At 48.6% G+C, this 27,423-nt stretch overlaps 1 protein-coding gene across 2 annotated transcripts in view; it reads right to left on the bottom strand.

The window, feature by feature from the left end:
- SLC25A19 (solute carrier family 25 member 19) overlaps positions 1-16,540 on the bottom strand; it is a 44,125-nt gene extending 27,585 nt beyond the window's left edge. The window contains exon 1 of one of the 2 annotated variants that reach the window (XR_010981735.2): positions 16,202-16,507. Coding sequence is in view for 1 of the 2 variants with exons in the window: in XM_068099153.2 (XP_067955254.2) it covers positions 16,202-16,327 (126 nt within the window). In the remaining variant the exon portion in view is untranslated. Of the gene's footprint in view, positions 1-16,201 lie in introns of both variants that reach the window. The other variant, XM_068099153.2, reaches the window with a different exon arrangement.
- Positions 16,541-27,423: the final 10,883 nt, after the last annotated feature.

Here is a 27,423-nt window from a genome sequence, read left to right as displayed (position 1 = left end):
GAGATTACTGGCATTATAGATAGACTAGGGCATGCCCGTACTATATATATATCTAAAATTATATCCCCCCCCCCCCCTCTATTTACATGAAATGGTTTGGTCCATTCGCAAAGCCAAAGCGAACGGCTTGCGAGTACGGTGACAATCCCCCCCCTCTATTTACATGAAATGGTTTGGTCCAAAGCGAACGGCTTGCGAGTACGGTGACAATCCCCCCCCTCTATTTACATGAAATGGTTTGGTCCAAAGCGAACGGCTTGCGAGTACGGTGACAATCCCCCCCCCCCTCTATTTACATGAAATGGTTTGGTCCAAAGCGAACGGCTTGCGGAGTTTGGTAAAGAAATCGCCATAGCGTGCACAAACGCGCAGGAAAGCGAAAGAATCGCAAATTAGTTTTAATTAGTTTTAAAACATAGTTTAACGCCAACATAGTTTGCCAACGGGAAATAAATGAATACGCTCTCAAATGTGCCGTCCGAGGCAGAGTCTGTTCGCCACGTTCGGCACACGTGATAGCTCGCTGCTCTCTGATTGGTTGAATCGTTTTTTGGACATAGCTCGCTAACTACTTGTCCGATTAATATGAAACCTTGAAAAGGCACATCCTCGGGTCCCCAGCAATATACCTGGCAAGTTTCAAGTATATCGGACCCGTGGTTGTCGAGAAACAGCGGTCACAGACAGACACACAGAGATTACTGGCATTATAGATAGACTAGGGCATGCCCGTACTATATATATATCTAAAATTATATCCCCCCCCCCCTCTATTTACATGAAATGGTTTGGTCCAAAGCGAACGGCTTGCGAGTACGGTGACAATCCCCCCCCTCTATTTACATGAAATGGTTTGGTCCAAAGCGAACGGCTTGCGAGTACGGTGACAATCCCCCCCCTCTATTTACATGAAATGGTTTGGTCCAAAGCGAACGGCTTGCGAGTACGGTGACAATCCCCCCCCTCTATTTACATGAAATGGTTTGGTCCAAAGCGAACGGCTTGCGGAGTTTGGTAAAGAAATCGCCATCGCGTGCACAAACGCGCAGGAAAGCGAATGAATCGCAAATTAGTTTTAATTAGTTTTAAAACATAGTTTAACGGCAACATAGTTTTCCAACGTGAAATAAATGAATACGCTCTCAAATGTGCCGTCCGAGGCAGAGTCTGTTCGCCACGTTCGGCACACGTGATAGCTCGCTGCTCTCTGATTGGTTGAATCGTTTTTTGGACATAGCTCGGTAACTACTTCTCCGATTAATATGAAACCTTGAAAAGGCACATCCTCGGGTCCCCAGCAATATACCTGGCAAGTTTAAAGTATATCGGACCCGTGGTTGTCGAGAAACAGCGGTCACAGACATACAGACATACAAACATACAAACATACAAACATACAAACATACACACAGAGATTACTGGAATTATAGATAGATGTAATCCATGGGAATTTTTTAACCAACCATTAACTGTTTAAAATTTGGGGGGAGGGAGGGGAAGGGGAGGGGAAGGGGAGAGGGAGGGAGGGGGGAAGGGGTGGGGAGGGAGGGGGGAGGGGGGAAGGGGTGGGGAGGGTTTGGAGGGGGGGAGGGTTTGGAGGGGGGGAAGGGGAGAAGGGCCGGAAAGGTAGGCGAAGGGGGGAAGGGGAGGGGAAGGGAGGCAGGAGAGGAAGAGGGTTCATATATATGCTGGTGGGTGAATGTGGTGTTCATCACGTTTCTGAGTTAAGTGTGATGCCGATCAGGAAGAAGAAGAAGAAGCCGTACTACCAACTTCGTACACTTCTGGAATTGTTTGATTTACTTGTATTCAAATTTCCGGTGATTGTTTTGTATTTATTTATGCGAATGTGTACTTGTATATAACTGTCATTAATTTAAAAAGGCTTCGGCACTATCGAGTGATTTTTTTTTTTTAACTCCAAAAAAACGAACCTTTTTTTTTTTTTTTGCCTAAAACACTCCCAGGCAATCACTGATGAACCTCTGAAAGTTTGATGAAGCTCCGTTCAGCCATCTCTGAGAAAAATGGCGACACAGGCAGGCAGACAGAGACACACACACAGACAGACATCTCTCTTATATAGTAGGTTGGGGAAGATACACATCCGGATATGAGAATTCACGCTCTTGAAGCAAAAATCAGGGTTAAGCGTTCAGTTAGCTGCGTGCGTACGTGTGGCGTAAATGCGTGTCTGCATTTTTTGAAAATCATTTTCTCGGCAACCATTGGTCCGATTAATACTAAATTTTTTATAACACTAAACATATTAACACTAACCTCCCCAATTTCCGATTACGGTAACACAAAAAATTAACACTAAATTGAGCTCAGGTGCATCCAGTTTCCTTTGATCATCCTTGAGATGTCTCTACAACTTGATTGGAGTCACCTGTGGCCAATTCAAATGATTAGACATGGTTTAGAAAGAAACACACCTTTCTATTCAAAGTCCCACAGATGACAGTCACAGCAGGAAATCCAAGGAACTGTCCATATAACTCAAAGATAGAATTGTGAGGAGGCATAGGTCTGGGAAAGGGTATAAGACATTTTTAGAGTGTTGAATGTTCCCGAGAGCACAGTGAGCTCCATCATTAGGAAATGGAAAGAACATGGAAATACCCAGACTCTTCCTAGAGCTGGCCGTCCGACCAAACTGAGCAACTGGGTAAGAAGGACCTTGGTCAGGGAGGTGACCAAGAACCCAATGACCATTCTGACAGAAGTACAGAGTGCCTTGGCTGAGATGGGAGAACCTGCAGGAAGGACAACAGTCTCTGCAGCACTTCACAAATCTAGGTTTTATGGGAGAGTGGCCAGACGGAAGCCACTCCTGAGAAAAAGGCACATGGCAGTGTCTGGAGTTTGCAAAAGGGCACATGAAAGACTAAGAGCATGAGGCAAAATATTCTGTGGTCTGATGAGACAAAAATTGAACTCTTTGGCCTGAATGTAAAGCGCTACGTCTGGTGAAAACCAAGCACCGCTCATCACCCACATAACACCATCCCAACGGTGAATCATGGTGGTGGCCGCATCATGCTATGGTATGGGGATGCTTTTCAGCGACATGGATTGGGAGACTTGTAAGGATAGAGGGAACAATGAATGGAGCCAAATACAGGTAAATCATTAAGGATAACCTGCTTCAGAGTGAAAAAGACCTTAGACTGCAGCGAAGATTTATGTTCCAACAGGAAAATGACTCCAAGGATGCCAAAGCAATACTGGAATGGCTTCAGAACAAGAACGTCAAAGTCCTTGAATGGCTCAGCCATAGCCCAGACTTGAATCCCATTGAGAATCTGTGGAAAGACTTGAAGGTTGCTGCTGTTCACCGACACTCCTTATCCAACTTGACAGAGCTTGAACAAATCTGCGAGGAAGAATGGGAGAAACTTCCCACATCCAGATATGCAAAGCTGATGCAGACATAGACAAGAAGACTTGAAGCTGTAATCGCTGCCAAAGCGCTTCGATGAGGTATTGACTCAGGGGGTTGAATACTTATGTAAATTAGATATTTCTGTATTTAATTTTTACTTATTTTGTAGAAATTTCTAAAATAAAAAAAAATCCACGTTGACATTATGGGCTATTATGTGTAGATCATTGACAAAAAATCTCAATTTAATGCATTTTCAATTCAGGCTGTAACAAACAAAATGTGAAAATGTCATGGGCTGTGAATACTTTCTGAGGGTACTGTATTTAAAAACATTGTAGACAGTTTCGGACGAAACTTGGTGGATGAGTTTGGTAGGTGAAACCAACAAGCCAAATTGATTTTTGTTCAGATCCGCATGCGGATCTGGCCTATCGGTTGGATATAAAACGGAAACTGTTTTAGCCTACTACGAGCCTGGCGGAGGCATGCGCTGTACCGAGTGCCATTCCAGTGAAACTTTAAACTATAACAACTTTGGATATACAAATGACAGAAGCAAACTGTAAATAGCATATGAAAGCACAATTCATAAAAGATTTATGCAATGCATTACAAATTTCTAGACTTCAACATAATCGCCATCTTTCGTAATATATCGTTCAATCTGATTTTCCAACTCGTTGAAAACATTCAACAGGTTGGAAAAGTTGCTTCTGAATGATTTCATGAATTGCATTTGCTATTCTAGCCTCAGGTACATCCAAAGAATGTAATTCTGATGAGTAAACAACAGTTAGTGTCGGAGATCAATGCTGTCATATAGCCTCATTAAAGGTAGTCCAATGCGGACACAGCAGGGAAACAAGCTGGCAAGCAATTCATCCACATCTTCCGATCCACTTGTCTTGGAAGACAACTTAAGGCCATTTTCCCTGCTAGAGCGGGGATAGCCTTGCAGGCCCCATGACAATGTTCTCCATTTTGCCCTATTTTCAACATCTCCCCTTGTTAACCCCCTTGCCCGCATTTCTTCTTCCACCACCTTTAGCCAAGTCTTTCTTGGTCTTCCCCGTCCTCTACTTCCTTCTACATTCATTTCCATCACTCTTCTCAACCAGTCACTTTCATCCTTCCTCAACACATGACCAAACCATCTCATCCTGATTCTCTTCACAGCATCAATCACAGGCTCTATTCCCATCATCTTTCGCAATTCATCATTTGTCTTTCAATAAGTCATTGATTCAATAAGTGTTTTATACGAAGATGTTTCATTAGAAGTTTCCAATCAATAAGAAGACGTCATTCAATAAGTGTTTGACACTAAAGAAAAGTGGCAGGGAGCACCACATTGCTGGAATAAGAAATTCATTGTCAGGGACAGATTAAATCAGCATACTTCAGTGACAGTGTCAGGTTCAGTTTATAACAAGAAAAAGAGCAATCAGAGATTGCAAACCCTCGCCATGATGTATTTTCAGTGGTTTTTAAGGCTTTTGTGTTAAAACAAATATGGCGGCCGAACCACGTGACCGATGACGTCATCATTATTTTTTTTTCTGAACTAATTTATTCCTAGATTATACTCAAGAAATTTCATCTTGATCGGATGAAGTTTTGTACTTGTCGAATTATGACGTTATAATTGAGACACCTATGACATCATCATTAACATATTTTATTCCCCATGGAGAGTTCTTTACAATGAGCCATGTCTCAATTTTTTCTATTCAGCACTTTCGGAGATATAGAGATGCGAAGTTTTTCGGTTTTTCCAAGATAGCGGCCGAACCACGTGACCGATGATGTCATCATTATATATTTTTTCTCCACCAGTTCATGCCATCATGTCGCTCAAGAAATTGTATCTTGATTGGATGAAGTTTTGTACTTGTCGAATTATCAAATTATGACGTCATAATGGAGGCCTTGGGCCGAGAGAGTTAAAAATTGGGCACAGTCTATTCCAGGGCAAGACAAATATGTGTGTATAGTTTGGCGATTCTACGTGCAACAGTGTAGACGTAGTGCTGCGCACAGACAAACTGACAGACAGACAGACAAACCAACCGATCAACATACTTGCTGGAATCTTTTCAGGCAAGTAACAAACAGACAAACAAACAAACAGACAAACAAACGGACTCAAATGCAATACCCTCTCCTCTGGCGAGGGTAATTACATCCAAGCTCCCACCTATTCTAATCCCACACATTTACAATAATTTCCCTATTCTGTGTCGAGACCTTTTCCTACACATTCTCTCACTCAGCATGTACAGTACAGTAATACCTCACCATCCGTGGGGGTTAAGTTCCTGTAAAACTCCGCGAAAGACATTGCATCAGGTCATACCATGTACAACACTACTCGTATCCAAAAACTGAACAGGAATAGGAATATGGTTAGTTCGATAGATAAGATAGCACAATCGATCACTCAATCAATCGATCATATCAATCCACTTGTCTGTTTTTTTTCTATCTGCACCAGATTGCACAATGTATCACAACCCTTCAAATAATTATACCACATAGATAATCTGGCCAACCTCTATCTGTGAAGACCACTGTGTGTATGTATTGATGGATGATGGGTCAAGTTTCGTTTCACGCAGGATTCTCTTCCCTCATGATTTATCACCAATCAAAGCAAGTTCATCTAATCAATCTTTGGCAACCAAGTTCTACTATTAATTTGCAATTGGTCTCTGGCTTTGACACCAATACAATTTTTTATTACGGACCCTCAATATCAATAAGCTACAAATATCAAACAAATAGTTTCAAATGGAGCACCTCACCACCATTAAAGCATTTGAATTGCATCAGACATGGCAATAATTTATGAATGGTCACTCCCAGCTTGCAGGCTCGATGACAGAAGGCACCATTTGTATTTTTACTGCCTCCATCAATACCCCGTTTGGAATCCCGCGTGGGCACGGGCAACGGGCTAGTTTCTCGAATACAGCAGAATAAATAGATTCCGATCAGTGGAATGGAATTGTACACCACTCCTTTCCTATTCCATCTTCAGGTGCTGCATGACGTCATTGCCGGGAAAAGAAGAGGGCCTGGCAATGACCGTCTGAAAGGGAATGCTCAGTTTTCACTCTGGTTTCTTGTCGGTTTGTAATTTTGTTTGTCCGGGCAATATCTCAGCCATCCTTTGAGCTAGGAAGCTGAAATTTCGTCACAATAGTGAGTGAGTGCTTTGGAAAAAAATTGTATTTTTGTTTTTTTATTAATCAATTAACTGATTCGTTACTTAATTATTATCGATGAATTATCGATAATATAACCCTGGTGTTGGGCTAGCGGCTAGGGTGTCAGCTTAGGATCCTAGGATCCTGGGTTCGAATCCCGGTCGATCGCTGAATTAACGCCAGGGGGGTTGACTCAGCCTGTCATCCTTCCGAGGTCGGCTAATTGAGGACCAGTTCACTGGTAATTCCCTGTTTGTCGTTAAAGGCGGCAAAAAGGGTTGGCGTCAGGAAGGGCATCCGGCCGTAAAACATTGCTTCAAAAAGGGGACCGAAAAACAACAACAACCACGGTTCCCGAAAAAGGCCAACCCCCGCTTGCGGGGAAAAATGGCCTCTAAAGGTGGTTTTTTTTTTTTTTTTAAATTATCGATAATATCTGGTGTTGCCTGGTGTTGGGCTAGCGGCTAGGGTGCCAGCTTAGGATCCTAGGATTCTGGGTTCAAATCCCGGTCCATCGCTGAATTAACACCAGGGGGGTTGACTCAGCCTGTCATCCTTCCGAGGTCGGCTAATTGAGTACCAGTTCACTGGTAATTCCCTGCTTGTCGTAAAAGGCGACAAAAAGGGTTGGCGGCAGGAAGGGCATCCGGCTGTAAAACATTGCTTCAAAAAGGGGACCGAAAAACAACAACAACCACGGTCCCCGAAAAAGGCCAACCCCCGCTTTGCGGGGAAAAATGGCCTCTAAAGGTTGTTTTTTTTTGTGTTTTTTTTATTATCGATAATATCTATTAATTAATTATTAATTAAATTATTAATTATTATTCATTCATTCATTCATTCAATGAAGTACTTTTTAATTTCCTTTCTCTTGTGGGCATTATCTCAGGCACCTTTTGAGGTAGGAAGTAGCCTGGTGTTTTTTTTTTTTTTTTTTTTTTTTTTTTTTTTTTTTTTTTTTTTTTTTTTTTTTTTTTTTTTTTTTTTTTTTTTTTTTTTGTATACAATATCGAGGCTCGTGAAAGAGCGAACATTAATCACACAGAAAGACAAACCGACACATAAAACATATAACATAGGGAGCGGTAGACAAGATGGGGAGAGAGGGGGAAGGACACAAACACAACATTTGAGAGCAGGGACCGAGAGACATGGAGACATCGAGAGATCTGAGAGAGGGCGAGGGCTTTGGGGGGGGGGGGGGGCGTGGGAAGGGGGCAGTGGGAGAGGTATAAAACATATGGACACTGCCAGGACTTCCAGGAAAGAAGTTGGAATTTCAAACAAGGTGGATCTGGGGTGAATTAGCGGGGGTAGAAAAGATCAAGGTTTTGGATGGGGGAAGATAAGAGATGGTGGTGAACAGCTGTTTTAAAGACCTGGAGGGAGGAGTGGGATTGAAGGGAGTGAGGGAGTTTGTTCCAGAGGCGGGAGAAAAGAGGAATGAAAGAGTGAAGGTGAGCGGAGAGCCGAGATTTCGGCAGTTTAACCATCAGAGGGTTGCTGGCAGATCTTGTGCGACCTGTAGGAATATTTGGGGGACAGAGCACAGAGAGAGCTGGGGGTGCAAGGCCGGAGAGGAGTCGGTAGAAGACAGAAAGACCACCTACCTGCCTGCGGTGAGTGAGTGAAAGGCCCTCAGAGATAGCTTCATCGCGGGAGATTCCAATAATTCTGAAAGCTTTGGTTTCAACAGCGTGAAGCCGAGCTAGGTGTGAGGCAGGAGCACCGGCCCATAGGGGAGAACAGTATTCCATTGAGCTGCGGATGAAAGCCTTGTATGTGGTGAGGAGCTCAGGTGTGCCGAGGAAGGACTTCGCACGACGGAGGATGCCCAGTCGGCGACTGGCTTTGGAGGCCAGCTTGGAAATGTGGTTTTCCCAAGAAAGATCATGGCAGATAGTGAGACCCAAAATCTTGAGCGACAGAACTTCTTGGAGAGGATTGTTGAGAAAGTAGATGGGAGGGTTGTCCAGTCGATCTTTTCGGAGAGACATAGTAAGAGTGTGAGATTTGTCAGGATTGAAAGACATGTTCCACTTGTTTGACCAGTCTGTGATTTTGTCCAGGTCTTCAGAGAGTGAGGAGGCAGCAGACTGCCGATCTGAGGGAAGAGGAATGGAGCGGCAGAGAGTGGAGTCATCAGCAAAGAGATAGAGAGGATTTTCGAGAGAGTCAGAGAGATCATTGATGAAGACCAGAAAAAGCACGGGGCCCAGAACACTGCCTTGGGGAACTCCAGCCTGAACAGGAAGAGGAGATGAGAGAAACCCATTCAGGGCCACACGTTGACGACGACTAGAGAGGAAGTCCGCCAGCCATGCGTGGAGATTTCCATGGATACCAAAGGAGGAGAGTTTGGTGAGCAGAGCGGGGTGCCAGACCGTGTCGAAGGCACGTGATATGTCGAGGGAGACAGCTCTAATTTCCTGTTTGGCATTGAGGACCTCCATCCATTGTTGAGACAGCAGAAGCAGCATGTCCAGAGTAGAGTGACCTGGTCTGAAACCAAATTGATGATCAGAGATCAAGCCATTGGAGAAGAGGAAAGATTTCATATCAGAAGCAATGATGGATTCCATGACTTTGCTGATAATTGGGAGAAGGCTGATTGGTCTGTAGTTGCTAGGATCTGTTTTTGCACCTTTTTTGTGCAAAGCGGTGATGTTGGCTGATTTCCAAGCAGATGGCAGTTGACCTTGAGCAAAAGAGAGGGTGAAGAGAACAGAGAGAGGGTGAGATAGAGCAGCAGAGCAGGATTTTAGGACCCGTGGGCTGATGCCGTCGGGTCCAGTTGCAGAATCAGAGTCGAGGGTTGACAGAAACTTTTCCACCTTGTCAGGAGGAAAGGACACGGAGTCCAGGAGCAGCAGGGTACGACTGGGTATGGTGGGTACAGAGAGGGATGGGTTTGGGACACAAGATTTAGAGGCAAACACAGAGTTGAGGCATTCAGCTTTTTCACGTGCGGAGTCAGCTGTGTAGCCGTTTGAGGTAAAGGAGGGGATGGAGGGGGAACAAACACCAGAAACGGATTTGACCAGACGCCACCAGGATTTGGAAGAGGGAGACAGATAAGAGAGTTCGGTCTTGAGAACGGAGAGATATTGTTTCCTGGCTCTCCTGAGGGTGGACACACACTTGTTTCGGGCTTTGTGAAAGGAAATGAGATTTCCTTCCGTTGGATTTGCTTTCCAGGAGACGAAGGCAAGTTGTTTCTGGGCAACAGCCTCACCACAAGATTCCGTGTACCATGGACGGGAGGAAGGGTATGACAACTGAAGACGAGATGGGATAAATCTGTGCATGAGAGAGAGCAATTTACTTTGGAAGAATTCCCAGGATGAGTTGATGTCAGAGGTGGTAGAGATGGGAGACCAGTCCAGATGATTGATGGCTGCTTGAAGACCGTGCCAGTTGGCCTGAGTGAAATGCCAGACTCGTCGACGCTGAGCAGGCTCCCTGAGGATGGTCAGAGAGATGTCCACTTTAACAAGGACATGATCAGATGATCCGATCGGAGCAGAAGAAGAGCAGCAGACATTTTCAGGGAAGTTAGTCATAACCAAGTCCAGAAGAGAAGATGTTCCGTTGACTGAGATCCGGGTCGGGAAATTGACAGATTGTGTCAGTCCCAGTGAGTCGCAGAAGTCCTTTGCTGAGGAGCCATGGCTGGTGAGAGAGGTACCCACACCCAGCCAACTGGCATGATGACAGTTGAAATCACCACATATGAGGAAGAGAGAGTTGGGATGAGTAGATAGAAGTTGGTCCATATCATCAGACAGCGAGATGTAGATGGAGTCATCACTGTTTGGTGGACGGTACAACACACATATGAACAAGAGGTGGGAGCGAAGGGGAAGCCGTAGCCAGAGGTATTCCTGGGGGTGAGGTGGAGAGAGTGCAGTGCAGGGCGAGTGAGGAAGAGAGTTTTTGATAAAGATAGCAACCCCGCCTCCAGGACGAGGCTCAGGTCTATCATACCGGAGGAGGGAGTAGCCCGGGAGAGATACTATGGAATCAGAGACATCATAAAGGAGGAAAGTTTCTGTTAAGCAGATCACGTCTGGTTTGACAGAAGCAACCTGTATGGAGAGATCAGTTAAGTTTGAACGAAGGCCCCGGATGTTTGAGGTCCATACCGTTAATGAAGAGGAAGGGGGAGCATCAGATACAGAACAGGGGGGAGGAGGGGTAGGGTAAGCTGTGGAAGAGGTGGAAGAGGTAGGGAGAGCTGTTGAAGGTGTGTCAGAGATTTCAGAATAGCTCGGAGAAAGGGAAGGATGGGGCGGACAAAAGGTTTGATGGTGATTGGGTGAGCCACAATGAGGTGTTATTTGAGGAGGGGGAAGAGCGAGGCAGAAGGTTGGGGGAGATGGAGGTGAGAGTTTGAAGGGGGAAGAAGCGGGGAGGACGCTTTGAGGAGGGGGAGTGAGCGGGGGGAAATTGAGAAGCAATGAGGGTGGGGAGATTTGAAGGGGAGGGGTGAGGGGGGAGTTTGGGAGGGAAGGGACAAGGGGAGGGATTTGAAAGGGATGGGATATGGGGGAGATTTGGAGGGGAGGGGTGAGGCAGGAGTCTAGGAGGGGAGGGGCGAGGGGGCGTCTTGGCGGGGAGGGGTGAGGGAGTAGTTTAGGAGGGAGGGGGCAAGGGGGGAGATTTGAAAGGGATGGGTGATGGGGAAGATTTGGAGGGGAGGGGTGATGGGGAAGATTTGGAGGGGAGGGGTGATGGGGAAGATTTGGAGGGGAGGGGTTATGGGGAAGATTTGGAGGGGAGGGGTGAGATTGGATTTTTGAAAGTGTACGATTTATGGGAAACGAACATTTATTGCAAAATGAGTTTCTTGTGACCTTCGAGTTAAAAATACGTTTAAGGACGCTGGATGGAGGATGGAGTGCAGGAGAGTTTAGGGAATGTAGAACAAAGGCACTATAGGAGATGGATATTTTTTTTGGGATGAATTGATTTGGTGAGCAAGTCGAAAGCAGCCTTTTAAAGAAGAAGAAGAAAAAGGTGTTATAAAATATGACGGAATACATAACTTGAGGGGAAAGTGTAAACATTGAAGGTTAATGAGTGAAAACTATCTGGGGAAATGGGGGAGAAACACGTGGTCGAAGAACGAACGAACGAATAAGAATGAATAAACGAATGAGAACAGAGAAGGAAATGTTTTTTTTTTTTTTTTTTTTTTTGGTTTTTTTTTTTGAGTTGAGATTTACACAAGGAAGTAGGCTATGGGTGAAAAGACTGGGAATACAGAGAACGAAAGTTATTGGATCACAAACGACGGACCACTGAGAGAAAAACAAAGCCTCAAGGTTGTACAGTGCACACTGTACAAGGCCTTGCTCGCGACACGGCAAACAGACGATCAATTTATGAAAGATAAACACCGAGAAACAACCAAAGTTGCACACAATAACTTCACACACCGAAAGATAAATACAGTTTCGACAAAATACAATTGTGAACAGACTTAACTTCGAAAAACGTGGAGACCGTGTGGAGCTTCGAAAATCCCTGCCGCCGTCTCCAAGATCTCGCGAGATCCCCAACGTGTCGTGTTGGCTTCGCGGTTAGGGTGCCGGCTTAGGATCCGAGGATCCTGGGTTCGAATCCCGGTCGATCGCTGAATTAACGCCAGGGGGGTTGACTCAGCCTGTCATCCTTCCGAGGTCGGCAAATTGAGTACCAACTTGCTGGGATGAATGATCCTGGTGTGTACCCCGGTTTAGAATAGGTACACCGTATCCCTGCGCATCGTAAGAGCGTGACCAAGGGTTGGCGTCAGGAAGGGCATCGGCCATAAAAACATTGCCTCAAACAGGGAACCATGATTGTCATGGGGCCCGCAACGCTAACCCCCGCTCTAGCAGGGAATATGGCCTTAAAACGATCATTCATTCACTCTTTTGAGCTAGGAAGCTGATATTTGGACACGACAATGAACCACCTTTAGAGGCCATTTTTCCCTGCAGAGCAGGGGTTGGCCTTTCTTGGGCACCGTGGTCCCCTTTTTGAAGCAATGTTTTACAGCCCTTCCTGCCACCAGCCCTGTTAGTCGCCTCTTGCGACACACAGGGAAATACCAGTGAACTGGTACTCAATTTGCCGACCTCGGAAGGATGACAGGCTGAGTCAACCCCCCTGGCGTTAATTCAGTGATCGACCGGGATTTGAACCCAGGATTCTGGGATCCCAAGCCAGCACCCTAACCGCTAAGCCAACACCAGGCTTATTTGGACACGACAATGACCAAGTAATTTGGCTGTAAAGGCTATTTTGATTTATTGATTAATTAATTAATCGATTAATTACTTAATTATTTGATTAACCAGCAACGGTACCCGCCCTAGGGGCGGGGCTTCAATTGGGAGGCCCAAATGAAAAGGCAAAATATCAGAAATTGAAGGCTTTTTTATTTTAAACGATTTATATAAACATCCGTTATATCATATCACATGCACATCATCAAAATCTAAACAGTATTTGTAGAATTTCAATAAAAGCCACATCACTGTTCATATCGGTAAATATTATTCCATCGTGTTTCAAATTTGGGCAATGGGCTCTCCAATATTCGATGTGTTCACGGTTTGAATTACGTAACGTAACGTTTGTGACGATGTTTTCATTGTGACAATGTTGTGACGATGTTTGTGTTCACGGTAGTGTTTGATGTGACGGTGTGAACGTAATTTCGTAATGTTTTTCGTTTTTATTTTGGTAATCGTTAAATGAACGTTTAATGTTTAATGAACATTTAATGAGCGTAAGAATGGCCGTAATGATCATTAAATGAATGAATGAATGTAATGAATAATTCGATGCGAAGCAAAAGACGCCTCAGAGCTGTCACATTCACAATCGCTATGTCGTATGTACTCCCCATACGTATTTCCTTCATTGTAAAAACTGCCAAGTCAACAGTTAAAAGGATTTTGGGGCTGATAGGTGTTATGGCCTTGGCAAGATCGATGGAGACAGCGATCTGTTAGCTTATACACCGCCCATATAGCTATGTGGAATTCTCTCATGTAGAGATTAAACCCACGTCGTTTGAACTTTGGCCGAGGTCATTATTTACTTTTAATGATGTTTATATACGAATCAAAAAAAAAGATAATTGGTTTTGGGTCGTCCTTTCGGCATATCTCGTGGGATTGTGAGTTGGAGAGACGACCGTGATGGCGGGGAGGGGGTTGGCATTCTCTCAAGCAGGGATTCAACCCATGTCCTTATAAAAGGTCTTTGTCCGTGGTCACCGAGTCCGATCGGTGCAGCCGTTTGTGCGGCACCCAGGAAAATAACGTTATGCGGGAGTCCAAACCTGAAAATGCCGGAGGCCAAAGCTGAAATTGGAAAAACAATATAGCCTATTTTACTCCAGGGGATCCCAGGATTACCCACCCAAAATATCGTTGCGATCAGTTCAGCCGTTTTTGCGGTGCCTTCGAACAGACGGACAGACGGACGGACATTTGGTGAATTATAGTAAGATGGCTCAATTAATTACATTTTTTAAAGGTACAGATTCAGATGAAACGGTGGTGGTTGAGGCATTCTATTAGCCAATCGATTAATTATTTCATTATTTCATTATTATTTTTAAAAAATCTTCATTATTAATCATTTATTTATTTTCATTCTCATTTGGGCAACATCTCAGGCACCTTTTGAGCTGGGAAGCTGATATTTGGACACGACAGTGACCAAGTGATGTGGCTATAAAGGATATTTTTGGTTTATTGATTAATCAATTAATCGATTAATTATTTATTGATTAATCAATTAATTATTTAATATTTTTTATTAATGACTTATTTAATTAATTTTCAAAAAGTCAAAGCTTCCGATGAAGCATTGGTGGTTTAGGTATGCTATTAGCCAATTGATTAAGAAAATATTTTACGATCATTATTTATTGAATGAATTCAATATTTCATTGATTCATTCAATTAATTGATTCAATTCATTCATTCATATTCATTCATTATTTATTGATTTTAATGATGCAATTAATCAATCAGTTATTGTAAACCTCTCCCTCCCAATAAGTCTCTATGAGCTGCTCAGCGGTATCGCCGGGCACCAAATACGCCCAGGCAATGCCGCGCTGGAGGATATTTATTTATTCGGCATGGGAGCTGTGTACTTGGAATGTATCTGTACTTGTTTTAGTTTCTAGTTGGCCAGTAATATTTTCCTAAACTGATATCAGACTCATGGAGGAGCTTGCGAACATACGCCACTTTTCGGACAATGATATGAATGAATGAATGAATGATCGTTTTAAGGCCATTTTCCCCACTCAAGCGGGGGTTAGCCTTGCAGGCCCCATGACAATCATGGTTCCCTGTTTGAGGCAATGTTTTTATGGCCGGATGCCCTTCCTGACGCCAACCCTTGGTCACGCTCTTACGATGCACAGGGTTAGCAAATTATATCGTTTCGGACAATAATATCAAGACAATAAACAAATCAACAAAGTATGGGGGACTTGAACCAGGAATCTCAGGGTCATATGAACTTGCAACGGAGCACCAAACAGGCCAAACAGATCAGCAGGGTCATTTACAAGGAACCTCAATGCAGGAAGCCATTTGGCTCATCAAGCCAGTGACATATCGCTACAAACTCTCTCTCTTTTTTTGTGTATTCTTTTAAATACAAGTGTCCATTTTGTTGCAATATTAACTAGAATGGCACTCGGTAGAGAGTATAACTCCACCAGGCTGAACAGTTTACGTTTTGTATCCCACTGATTGGCCGGATCCGGACCTGAACCAAAATCTAATCGGCTTGTTATTTTCGCCTCACCAATTCATCCACCAAATTTCGTCTGAATCCATCTGCAACTTGTAAAATATCATGCTATATATATATTGTTTATGGCCCCGTCTCTCAATGGTGAAGAATCATTTGTATAATTTGAAAATTATCGATTCCGGATCTTCACCAAAATCGCATCAATTCTTCCTTGTCACACACCCAACCTGTCCCCAACAAGTTTTGTCTGAATCCGTCCACAACGTTTTGAGACATCGTACTATATATTGTTTTTGGCCCCATCTCTCAATGGAGAATCACTTTAAAAGCTCTGATCCTGATCTTCACCAAAGTCGAATCAATTCTTCCTCACCAAACACCAAACCTGTCCACCAGGTTTTGTCCGAATCCATCCATAACTTTTTGAAATAGCATGCTAAATATTGTTTTTGGTCCTATCTCTCACTGGTGAAGAATCACTCAAAAATGTCTGATCCGAATCTTCATCAAAATCGAATCAATTCTTCGTCTCACGCCCAACCTCTCCAACAAATATCGTCCGAATCCGTCCACAACTTCTTGAGATATCCTGTTCACAGACAGACAGGAGTGAAAACATAACCTCCGCCCACATTCGGTGGAGGTAATAGCTATTTAAAAAGAAAGGTTTACCGGAAAAAAAATCAATCATTTTTACTTGACGTTGTTAGCATTTAAACGTTAGCCGGAAAATTGTTTGGAATGAACGGTTGGCTGCATGTGCAGAAGCTTTTTCTCGTGAAGCTGATTTTTGTTGTGCAGGAAATAATGAGAAATCATTTACCTGGAAGCGAATTTTTAATAGGTCCAGTGGACTGACAACGGCCCGGGTCACAAAACCCGAAACAGAGCCGGCCAATGCCACCTCTGCCGGGGAAAGATTCACTAGGCCTGGTTTGTATCCCACCATGACGATATCCCAAATCGCGCACAACCAACTTCATAATCTCCACCTCCTCAAACAAGCACCCATTACCTCGATCTCGTTTTGCACAAACAGTGTACGCTAAAGATCAACCCCATGTCCCCATGCCACTCCAATGACGCCCAATTCCCATGACACTAATCACAGCTCACTGTACTTTGAATCAAGTTACCTTCCTTATACAATTATTTGTGTTTCCTCATCGTGCTGTTATTTCTGAACGATTTACATATTTATTTTCCACTTTTATACCTTGTCTTTATTCTTAACGGCCGAACTATAGTTTAATTCGTTTTTGACTGACGCACACTATACTGCCATGCATTGAGCAAACCGAACAAACAAATAGCATTGCCACCACTGGATTCTGCGATTGCGAAGACAAATACTCCCACAGCTATATTTTTATTTTTTGCTTTTTAATACGCACTTTCAATGTATTAATAATGTAGAAATTATAATTTTAAAAACTTCACGTGGAGGGTGGGTGCATGACGTATCCGTGCAACGGCACCCGCCCTATGCTATGGGCGGCGCTTCAATCGGGAGGCCCAAATGAATAGGCAAAATATCGGAAATGGAAGGCTTTTTTATTTTAAACGATTCATATAAACATCCGTTAAATCATATCACACGCAAATCATCAAAATCTAAACTGTATTTGGAGAATTTCAAAAAAAGTCACATCAGTGTTCATTTCGGTAAATATTATTCCATCGTGTTTGGGAAAATTGGAAAAATTGGCAAAATTAGAAAAACAATATAGTGTGGCGGGCACAAGGGACAAGAATTCAGCGCACCAGCAGGTGGCGCGAACGTTCAGGCGGGGAACTGTAATGCATGCCCCGCCTATCGGCCGATCGGCCACGCCCGGGGGCAAGGCGTGGCCTCGGGACATATATGCGGGCTCTAAGCTCGAGCCCGCCCAGTGCTGAAGTGCGAGCTCTTAATAAAGACTCTGTTTGTACCAACACGTTGTGGCCTACCTCTCTGGCAATCGAGTCGTGTGTGCACAGCACCACACTGGTGACCCCGATTGGTTCAGCCGCTGCTGACCACCGAACGCGCCATGGCTACCAACGCCGTCGCAGTCAAAGTCCCGGAGTTTTGGGAAGCGCAAGCCGACGTTTGGTTTTTGCAAGCCGAAGCTCAATTCCAACTCCGAGGCATAACGGCGGACGAGACCCGGTACTACCACGTGGTCGCCGCCCTCGGGCCCGGCACTGCCGCCCGAGTCGTGTCCATCCTTCGGCGCCCGCCGGGCGACAACAAGTACGAGGCGCTCAAACGTCTCCTCATCGCCACGTTAGGGCTCACGGAGATCGAACGGGCCGACCGCCTCCTGGACCTTCCCGCCCTCGGCGACACATGACCATCCGTCCGGAGGGATTCCATGCTGTCCCTGCTTGGTGATCAGCCCCCGGATTTCTTATTCCGGGCGCTTTTCCTACGCCGGCTACCTGCACAGGTACGCCTCGCGCTGGCCGGTTCCAAAATAAAGGAACCCCGCGCCCTGGCTGGAGAGGCCGACAAGTATTTCGCGGCCTGCGACATGCGGTCGGTGTACGGGGCTGCCGTAGTGGATCCCGGCGCAAAGGCTCCAGCGCTTCAGGCTTCCCTCATGGCCGCTGCTACGCCCCGTCCACTACCGCCGCCGCGGCCGTTACTGCCGCAAACCTGGTGCTACTACCATGCCAGGTTCGGCTGCCAGGCTAAAACGTGTCGCCCGCCGTGCTCTTTTGACGGGTCGGGAAACGACCGGCGCTCACTTGCGGCCATGAGCGTCGGCCATTCCGGCAGCCTCCTGTTCATCACGGACACCTTGTCCGGGCGCCGTTTCCTTTGCGACACAGGAGCGCAGGTAAGCGTCCTCCCCGCCTCCGTGTCCGACAAGCAAACTGCGGGCCGGGGCCCCGCATTGCTTGCCGCCAACGGTACACCCATCCACACATTCGGGAAGCGTTGCCTCTCACTGCGGTTCGGAGGGCAGCGCTTTCAATGGTCGTTCGTCACCGCCAGCGTGCCAATGGCACTGCTCAGTGCGGACCTCCTTTGTGCGCATGGGCTGTTGGTCGACGTGAAGCGCCGACGGCTCGTCCAGGCCGAGACCTCCAGCTCGCTCGCTTGTTCGCTGAGCGGCTCATTGAGCAGCTCACTGAGCGGCTCACTGAGCGGCTTGCCAAGCGGCATGCTGGAAGGTTTCGTCCCGGCGAGTTCAGTTTGCACGCTTCCGGCAGCGGACGACTTTACCCACCTTCTAGCCAGTTGCCCGGCCCTCACGCGGCCCACCTTCTCAGCGGTGGCCATGAAACACGGGGTGGAGCACCATATACCCACGGTCGGGCCGCCGGTCTACGCCCGGGCACGCCGACTCGAGCCCACGAATCTCGCCGTTGCGAAGGCGGAGTTCGCCACGCTGGAACGGCTGGGTATAGTGCGGCGCTCAAACAGCGCTTGGGCCTCTCCGCTGCACATTGTGCCGAAGCCGGGGGAGGATGGCGGCCAGGCGGTGACTACCGCCGGCTCAATGATGGCACCACCCTCGACCGCTACCCGGTCCCACATATCCAGGACTTTTCCGCCTGGTTGGCAAACACGACCGTGTTTTCCAAGGTGGACCTCATCCGGGGCGACCACCAGGTTCCCCGTACAACCGGACGATGTCCCAAAGACGGCCGTCATCACTCCTTTCGGCCTCTTTGAGTTCCTGAGAATGCCTTTCGGGTCGAAGAATGCGGCCCAGGCGTTCCAACGGCTCATGGACAGCGTCTTGCGCGACTTACCCTTCATTTATGTCTACCTGGACGACATCCTAGTCGCGAGCGCGTCCCGGGAGGAGCACCTGCTCCACCTCCGCACGCTTTTCGAATACCTGGGCCAGCATGGCCTGATCATCAACCCCGCAAAGTGCCGTTTCGGCGTCGCCATCATCGACTTCTTGGGGCACCGCATCACCAGGCACGGGGCCATCCCTTTACCGGCCAAAGTGGAGGAGGTCAGGGATTTCCCTCGCCCCTCACGATCAAGGGGCTCCTGGAATTCCTGGGCATGGTAAATTTTTACCACCGCTTTGTGCCCCACGTCGCCCAGCTCCTCCGCCCCCTTCACGAGACCCTCCGGGGCAAGCCGGGCAAAGGTGACGTCGCCAGGTCGGAGCCGATGGCCGCGGCGTTTGCGGGCGCAAAGCTGGCCCTGGCCAACGCCACCATGCTGGCGCACCCGGCGCCCGATGCACTGATCGCCCTCACCACCGACGCGTCGGACTGCGTGGTGGGAGCGGTGCACGAGCAGTGGGGGCGTGGTGCTTGGCAGCCGCTGGCGTTTTTTAGCCGGCAGCTTCGCCCGCACGAACGCCGCTATAGAACCTTCGACCGCGAGCTGCTCGGGCTCCACCTGGCGGTCCGACACTTCCGCCATCTGCTCGAGGACCGCCCGTTCATGGCTTTCGTCGACCACAAGCCCCTTGTGTTCGCGATGGCCAAGGTCGCCGAGCCATGGTCGGCACGGCAGCAGCGTCACCTCTCTGCCGTTTCCGAGTACACGACGGACATCCGTCACGTGGCGGGTAAAGACAACCCGGTGGCGGATTGCCTTTCCCGGTCCGTCGTGCATGCGGTCCACCTCGGGATCGACTATACCCGGATGGCGGAGGACCAGACCGCCGACCCTGGCGTCCAGGCCTTGCGGACTGCCGTCACGGGCCTCCGCGTCACCGTGGTGCCGTTCTACGCCGCGGGCGCGGCCCTCCTATGCGACGTCTCCCTCGGCCGGCCTCGCCCCATCGTGCCCGCTGGCTGGTGGCGCCCAGTTTTCGACACCATCCACGGCCTGTCCCACCCGGGCACGAAGGCATCCCAGAAGCTCGTCACGGCGAAGTTCGTCTGGCATGGCCTCAGGAAGGACGTCCGCGACTGGGCCAGGACGTGCCTTGCGTGCCAGCGCGTAAAGGTCCACCGCCACACCCAGGCCCCATTGGCCCCGTTTACGGTGCCTGAGCGTCGGTTAGACCACGTTCACGTCGACTTGGTGGGACCTCTGCCTCCCTCGCGAGGGTTCACACACCTCCTCACCATGGTGGACCACACCACACGGTGGCCGGAGGCCGTGCCATTGGTGGCGACGTCTGTGGCTGATGTGGCGCACGCCTTCATCGCCACTTGGGTTGCCCGGTTCGGTGCCCCCTCGGACATCTCGTCCGACCGTGGCCCCCAGTTCACCTCGGAGCTCTGGGGCGCGGTGGTGCAAGGGCTCGGCGTAAAACTACACCGCACCACGGCCTACCGCCCCCAGGCCAATGGCCTGTGCGAGCGCTGTCATCGCTCGATGAAGGCGGCGCTTCGGGCCAGCCTCCGCGACGGCAGCTGGGCCGACAGGCTCCCCTGGGTCCTGCTGGGCCTCAGGACGGCGCCCAAGGATAACCTGCGCGCGTCCTCGGCGGAGCTGGTCTTCGGGCAACCACTGCTGTTACCGGGCGAATTTATCCCCGACTCCACGGCTCCTTGGTCCGCAGTGCAACAGCGCTCTACCCTGCAGGAGACCGCCTGGAGGTTCGCCCCGGTGCCGACGGCACACCACGGTTGCCCCTCTTCCCACATCGCCTCGCAACTTCGCACGGCGGAGTACGTCTTCGTCCGGCACGACGCCCACCGGGCACCGCTACGGCCCCCGTACGACGGGCCCTTCCGCGTGCTGGAGACCGGGGACAAATATTTCACCATCGACATCGGCGGTGCCCCAGATCGTGTCACCGTGGACCGCCTCAAGCCGGCCCACCTCGATCTGGACCACCCCCCGCAAGCAGCTCTGCCTCCGCGTCGAGGCCGCCCCCCGGCGGTCAGACCCCGGCACCCCCCAGCCCCGCCGTCCCGCTACCCCCCAGCCCTGCACGCATCGCCAGGGGGCGTTTCGGCCGGGTCATCCGGCTTCCCCGCAAACTCACCCTTCAGGTGCGCGGAAATTCTGGGGGGGGGGGCGCGTGTGGCGGGCACAAGGGACAAGAATTCAGCGCACCAGCAGGTGGCGCGAACGTCCAGGCGGGTAACTGTAATGCATGCCCCGCCTATCGGCCGATCGGCCACGCCCGGGGGCAAGGCGTGGCCTCGGGACATATATGCGGGCTCTAAGCTCGAGCCCGCCCAGTGCTGAAGTGCGAGCTCTTAATAAAGACTCTGTTTGTACCAACGCGTTGTGGCCTACCTCTCTGGCAATCAAGTCGTGTGTGCACAGCACCACAATAGCCTATTCTTACTCCAGGGGGTCCCAGGATTACCCACCCAAAATGTCGTTGCGATCGGTTCAGCGGTTTTTGTGGTACCTGGGAACGGACGGACAGACATTTGGTGAATTATAGTAAGATATTGTTGCGGTTTTGAGAACCCACACTTGTAAATAATAACATAATTAAAGGTTAAAGGTAGCACCCTATAGATAGGCCACAAGCAACACGTAGGTCACCATAGGACATCAGTTATTTCTTAGTATGTGTTAGATAAGGCCATCCCCAATAGTTGAATCTGCGTTGCGTCAATCAAATAAGAGTAGGCCCCTTTGTTCGTTTGGCAGCCTCCCCTCCAAGCGACGCCATTAAGCGCTCCCCAGTCTATGCCCCATGGCCCTCCCAATTTGTTACGCGCCTTTGTCAGCAGCGTTCGCAACCTCGCTGGGCTTCAGCTCAAACCAGCCCAGAAACCCACGAGGTAAGGCCCGAAAAGGGGGGCGGAGCGCAAGGATGAAGGTGCGGCCACGTCAACCAGTCATCAAGGCGGGGCCAGTAAGCCATAACCAGCCAACCAGGGCTGGAGTGACATCGCCTGACAGGGCGTGGTTGGGGCTTGTGCAGCGATCGCTGGCTTGACTTATAAAAGCCAGCGCACAAAGCCCTCGTAAGGACTGTTGAGAAGAGCTTGTGTTAAAGAGGACTCTCGTAGGAAGCTTGTGCTAAGGGGACTGTGCGGAGAGGACTCTCGTAGGAAGCTTGTGCTCGGAGGACTCTCACTAAGGACTGTCGTGATTACCAAGGACTCGAGAGTATATGCGCTTGGTCGTGGTTGAACAGGACTGGCACCATTTGCAGCGTGATAAAGAACTGATCGTGGTTGAAAGGACTGTGCAAAGAGGGCTCGCTGGCATTGGTATTTCAAAGCAGGACATTTGGGAGGGAGCGCTTGGCGCGAGTCGTGCGAATATTATGTACGCCAGTACACCAGCCTTCCCCCATCATTGTAATTGTCCGTTCGCGCTACGTTACAATACGAGCTGCCTGCTGGGTTTTTCATCGCCTGGACCGGAGCCAGACTGGAGCCTGGATATGCTGGTGACCTTCCACCCGACCATCTGCAATCCCCTTGTGAGTGTCTGTGTGTGAGACGGGCCCGTTTGTCCAGGGAATAAGTTAAGACTGTAGTAAGACTGCCCTGTGTACTTTTCCTTCCACTTTCTTTCTTGTATATTCCTTTCGTTTCCTCTTCTTCTTTGTACATTTGATAATAAACCCATCTGTTCTTCCTATTTTCCTGGTTTCCTCTTATCCGATCGTCCTAGTCTTTTCTCTAATTTGGTAAGCGTGGCACGATCGCAACCGCTTCAAATCGGGTCTAGTCACCTGTTAACAGCTCGGATCGCGGATTGCTATCCGCTCGGCATATCCCATCAATATCTGTGGTTCGAGCGGGAGTTATTCCCTTGCTTTACGGTCGGTGGTAGTAATTAGATAATAGGACTAAAAATCGACCAACAACCCTATTTACCACCGACCGGAAGGAACGTTATAACTTCCAGGACTCGCGTCGGCCAGATAAAAGGACAAGGGGATTAACCCCCCCCCCCCCCACCCCTTGATAAGGGGAGAGCCGACGTCGGAGACCCGCAACAACATGTTATTTTATCCCGGCAAAGAACGTTACCCGGCGTCCCCGGATCCTGCGTACCACGAAGTCCCTTCTTGACGAGAATATCAAAATAGAAAGGGTGGGGAGAGAGGGAATGGAAGGCTGGGGAGAGAGGGAAGGGAGGGGTGGGGAGAGAGGGAAGGGAAGGGTGGGGAGAGAGGGAAGGGAGGGGTGGGGAGAGAGGGAAGGGAGGGGAGAGAGGGAAGGGAGAGGAGAGAGGGAAGGCAGGGGTGGGGGGAGAGGGAAGGGAGGGGTGGGGAGAGAGGGAAGGGAGGGGTAGGGAGAGAGGGAAGGGAGGGGAGAGAGGGAAGGGAGAGGAGAGGATGAAGAGGCAGGCAGGAGAGGGTGAAGGGGTGGGCAGGGGAGGGAAAAGGAGGGAGAGGGGAATGGGAGGAGAAGTGAGGGGAGAATGGAGGGGAAAGGGTTGGAAGGGAGAGGGGAGGGGAGATGAGAAGGGGGGAGAGGGAGAAAGGAGGGTTGGGGGGGGGGCGAAGCCTCACTGACCACATGTCACTATACTGTGCACTCTGGAAGGGAAGGGTCGTGTGAGGAGGGGAAGGGGAGAGGAGGGAAAAAGAGGAAGGGGAGGAGGAGGGATGGAGGGGAGGAGGGATTGAGGAGAGACGGGAGGGAGAGGGGAGAAGGGAGGGGGAGGGGAAAGGGATGGAAAAGAGAAAGAGAGAGGGGAATGGGAGATGTGAAGGCGGAGAGGGGGCAAGAGGGTGGGGAGAAGGGAGGGGTGGGGGGAGTGAAGCGTCACCACATGTCACTATATACTGTCACACCACTCTTGGAGGGAATGGTAGTGTGAGGAGGGGAAGTGGAGGGGGGGGGGAGAGGAGAAGAGGAGGAGGAGAGGGAGGATAGAAGGGAGGGGGAGGGTTAAGGGGTGGAAGGAGAGGGGGAAAATGAAAAGGGGGGAACAGAGAAGGGCGAGGGAGGAAGAAGAGGAGGAAGGAGGGGTGGGCGAATGAGGAGATGAGGTAGGGGGAGAAAAGAGTGAGGAGCGTTTCGAGGGTATGGGGTTGAAAATCTGGTAGATGTGACACCCAGTTTAATGTTCATCCGAGGTATGACCCACACATTGATGAATCATCCTGCCTGTGAAACACCGAGATGACAGTTTCTAGCTGGGTCGGGATTCGAACCCAAGCTAGACGGCTAAGAGCGAGTATGCATAGCTCTCAGACACTCAATCTGAGGAGGGAGCAGGGGTGTTCCATCTAGCGGGGTGTTCCATTACCAAGCTGCTTGTAGAGTGCTCGCCAAGCAGCTTAAGCACCTCAACAATACTGCTGAGACGCCTGGAGTCTCCCACAATGTATGAATTAGACAAATCAACACCTTTTTAATAGTTGTAACTGCTGCTGAGGTCTGCAGTTAAATTTGGTTCAGGTGAAGACATTCTCGAGCTTTGCAGAAATGAAATAAAGGCACAAACACTCGCATTTATAAGCATTGCGATGTTTTCAGGAATACGGCAATTTGTAGGTACTAGGGCATGCCCGTACTATATATATATCTAAAAGTATATCCCCCCCCTCTATTTACATGCAATGGTTTGGTCCAAAGCGAACGGCTTGCGAGTACGGTGACAATCCCCCCCCTCTATTTACATGAAATGGTTTGGTCCAAAGCGAACGGCTTGCGAGTACGGTGACAATCCCCCCCCCTCTATTTACATGAAATGGTTTGGTCCAAAGCGAACGGCTTGCGAGTACGGTGACAATCCCCCCCCCTCTATTTACATGAAATGGTTTGGTCCAAAGCTAACGGCTTGCGGAGTTTGGTAAAGAAATCGCCATCGCGTGCACAAACGCGCAGGAAAGCGAATGAATCGCAAATTAGTTTTAATTAGTTTTAAAACATAGTTTAACGCCCGAGCGAGTTTAACGCAATCGCAAATCGCATCGCAAAGCGAAAGAATCGCAAATTAGTTTTAATTAGTTTTAAAACATAGTTTAATGCCAACATAGCGCCAACATAGTTTGCCGACGGGAAATAAATGAATACGCTCTCAAATGTGCCGTCCGAGGCAGAGTCTGTTCGCCACGTTCGGCACACGTGATAGCTCGCTGCTCTCTGATTGGTTGAATCGTTTTTTGGACATAGCTCGGTAACTACTTCTCCGATTAATATGAAACCTTGAAAAGGCACATCCTCGGGTCCCCAGCAATATACCTGGCAAGTTTCAAGTATATCGGACCGGTAGTTGTCGAGAAACAGCGGTCACAGACAAACATACAAACATACATACATACATACATACATACATACATACAAACATACAAACATACAAACATACACACAGAGATTACTGGAATTATAGATAGACTAGGGCATGCCCGTACGTGGGTGCCCGTTCCTTGCCAAAAAAAAAAAAAAACGCTACCCGTACGCTCTACCCCGCCCGTACGCCCGTAAACAAAAAAAACAACGCTCTTCGCTTCCGCCCTTCGCTCTGACTGAATTGGGAGAAATAATGCGCATAAGAAATCGAGAAATTATTATTTTCTCCGGAAGAAATCGAATTACGAACCGTAATGGCGCACGCGCTCGGCTCGGCTCGCTCTCACATCCGCAACAACGCGTTCTGTGATTGGCTGCCGGAAGTGCAGTCTTCACTGTCCGGAAGGTCGCAAATCGCAGTTACGATGAATCGCAAATTAGTTTTAATTAGTTTTAAAACATAGTTTAACGCCAACATAGTTTGCCAACGTGAAATAAATGAATACGCTCTCAAATGTGCCGTCCGAGGCAGAGTCTGTTCGCCACGTTCGGCACACGTGATAGCTCGCTGCTCTCTGATTGGTTGAATCGTTTTTTGGACATAGCTCGGTAACTACTTCTCCGATTAATATGAAACCTTGAAAAGGCACATCCTCGGGTCCCCAGCAATATACCTGGCAAGTTTCAAGTATATCGGACCGGTAGTTGTCGAGAAACAGCGGTCACAGACAAACATACATACATACATACATACATACATACATACAAACATACAAACATACAAACATACAAACATACACACAGAGATTACTGGAATTATAGATAGATGAAACTCAGCTGTATTAGCATTCATATATGTAAAGCTTTATTGTACAGACACCGACCTGTGCTGAGGTAAGGCATACTTGAGTTGAGCGGACAAAATGGCGGAATTAAGACCCCAAGCTGAGTGAACTGAATGCAGGCTGACCAAAGGTAAACCTGTTAGCGTAAATGATCTTCAAACACACACCCAAACACCCAGCTTTCATTCTTTCAATCCCTTGAAGGTCGAGCAGTATGCATGCAAAATTTGGGGTCGGGGGTTTCATGGTTTTGGAGATATGGAGGAGACACACACACACACACAGCCTTTTATTGTTAATATAGATTGGCCTTGATATGAAGGAATTTTTTATCACACGTAATATATCCTCCTGTGGCGGACACAAAAGCCCACTGGCGTGGTGACATCATTCCACGCACCAAGTGGGCGGTGGCCACGCCCGAGGGGTAGGCGTGGCCTCATGATATACACCGGGCGACCAGCCCGGAGGAGTTCAGTGTTACAGTGTAGTCTTACAATAAAGACGTTTATATGTTACCGCTTGTCCGCTTCCTCCTTGCTCACAAGCAGCGCGCGTAACGCCGCGCTTTACTCCCATAGTACCATGATCTACAGATACAGACATTTTTTTTAAAGTCAATCGTTATACAAGAAACAAGTGCCAAGGGCTAGGGAGGATCCACATGCTATGCCATTGTTGGCAAGACAACAAAAAGGACTACCCCATTCCTTCACAACCCTCTGCCTACCAAGGCCTCCCTTCCCAATCCTCCCTTTGCAACCACTCCCTTCTCAACCCTCCCTTCCCAACTCCCCCTCCCTGATCCTCCCATGACTGTAGTGTCTCTCTTGGGTGCACTGTCCTGGGTTTTGTTGGGGGCACATTGGAGCTTGTTGCTGCATTGACTGCTTTACTGCAGGGAGGATTCCTGCCAGCCAATGTACTATCCGGTTCTATGAGTGCAGTTCCCCCCAGAGTGTCTTCCTGTCAATCGCTGTCTTGTGCAGTGACAGCCACATTTGATGCCACCTAAGCATAGCTGGCAGCAGACTTGTGAGATTCCTGTTCCATCCACAAGTACCTTCTGGGTCGATGGCACCTACACATCCTGTTGGCATGCACAACCTTGGCCTTGCCT

Source organism: Myxine glutinosa, chromosome 1 (genome assembly GCF_964187855.1).
Source record: "Myxine glutinosa chromosome 1, kmMyxGlut1.1, whole genome shotgun sequence".
Taxonomy (NCBI): Eukaryota; Metazoa; Chordata; class Myxini; order Myxiniformes; family Myxinidae; genus Myxine; species Myxine glutinosa.
This window is presented reverse-complemented; position numbering and strand designations above follow the sequence as displayed.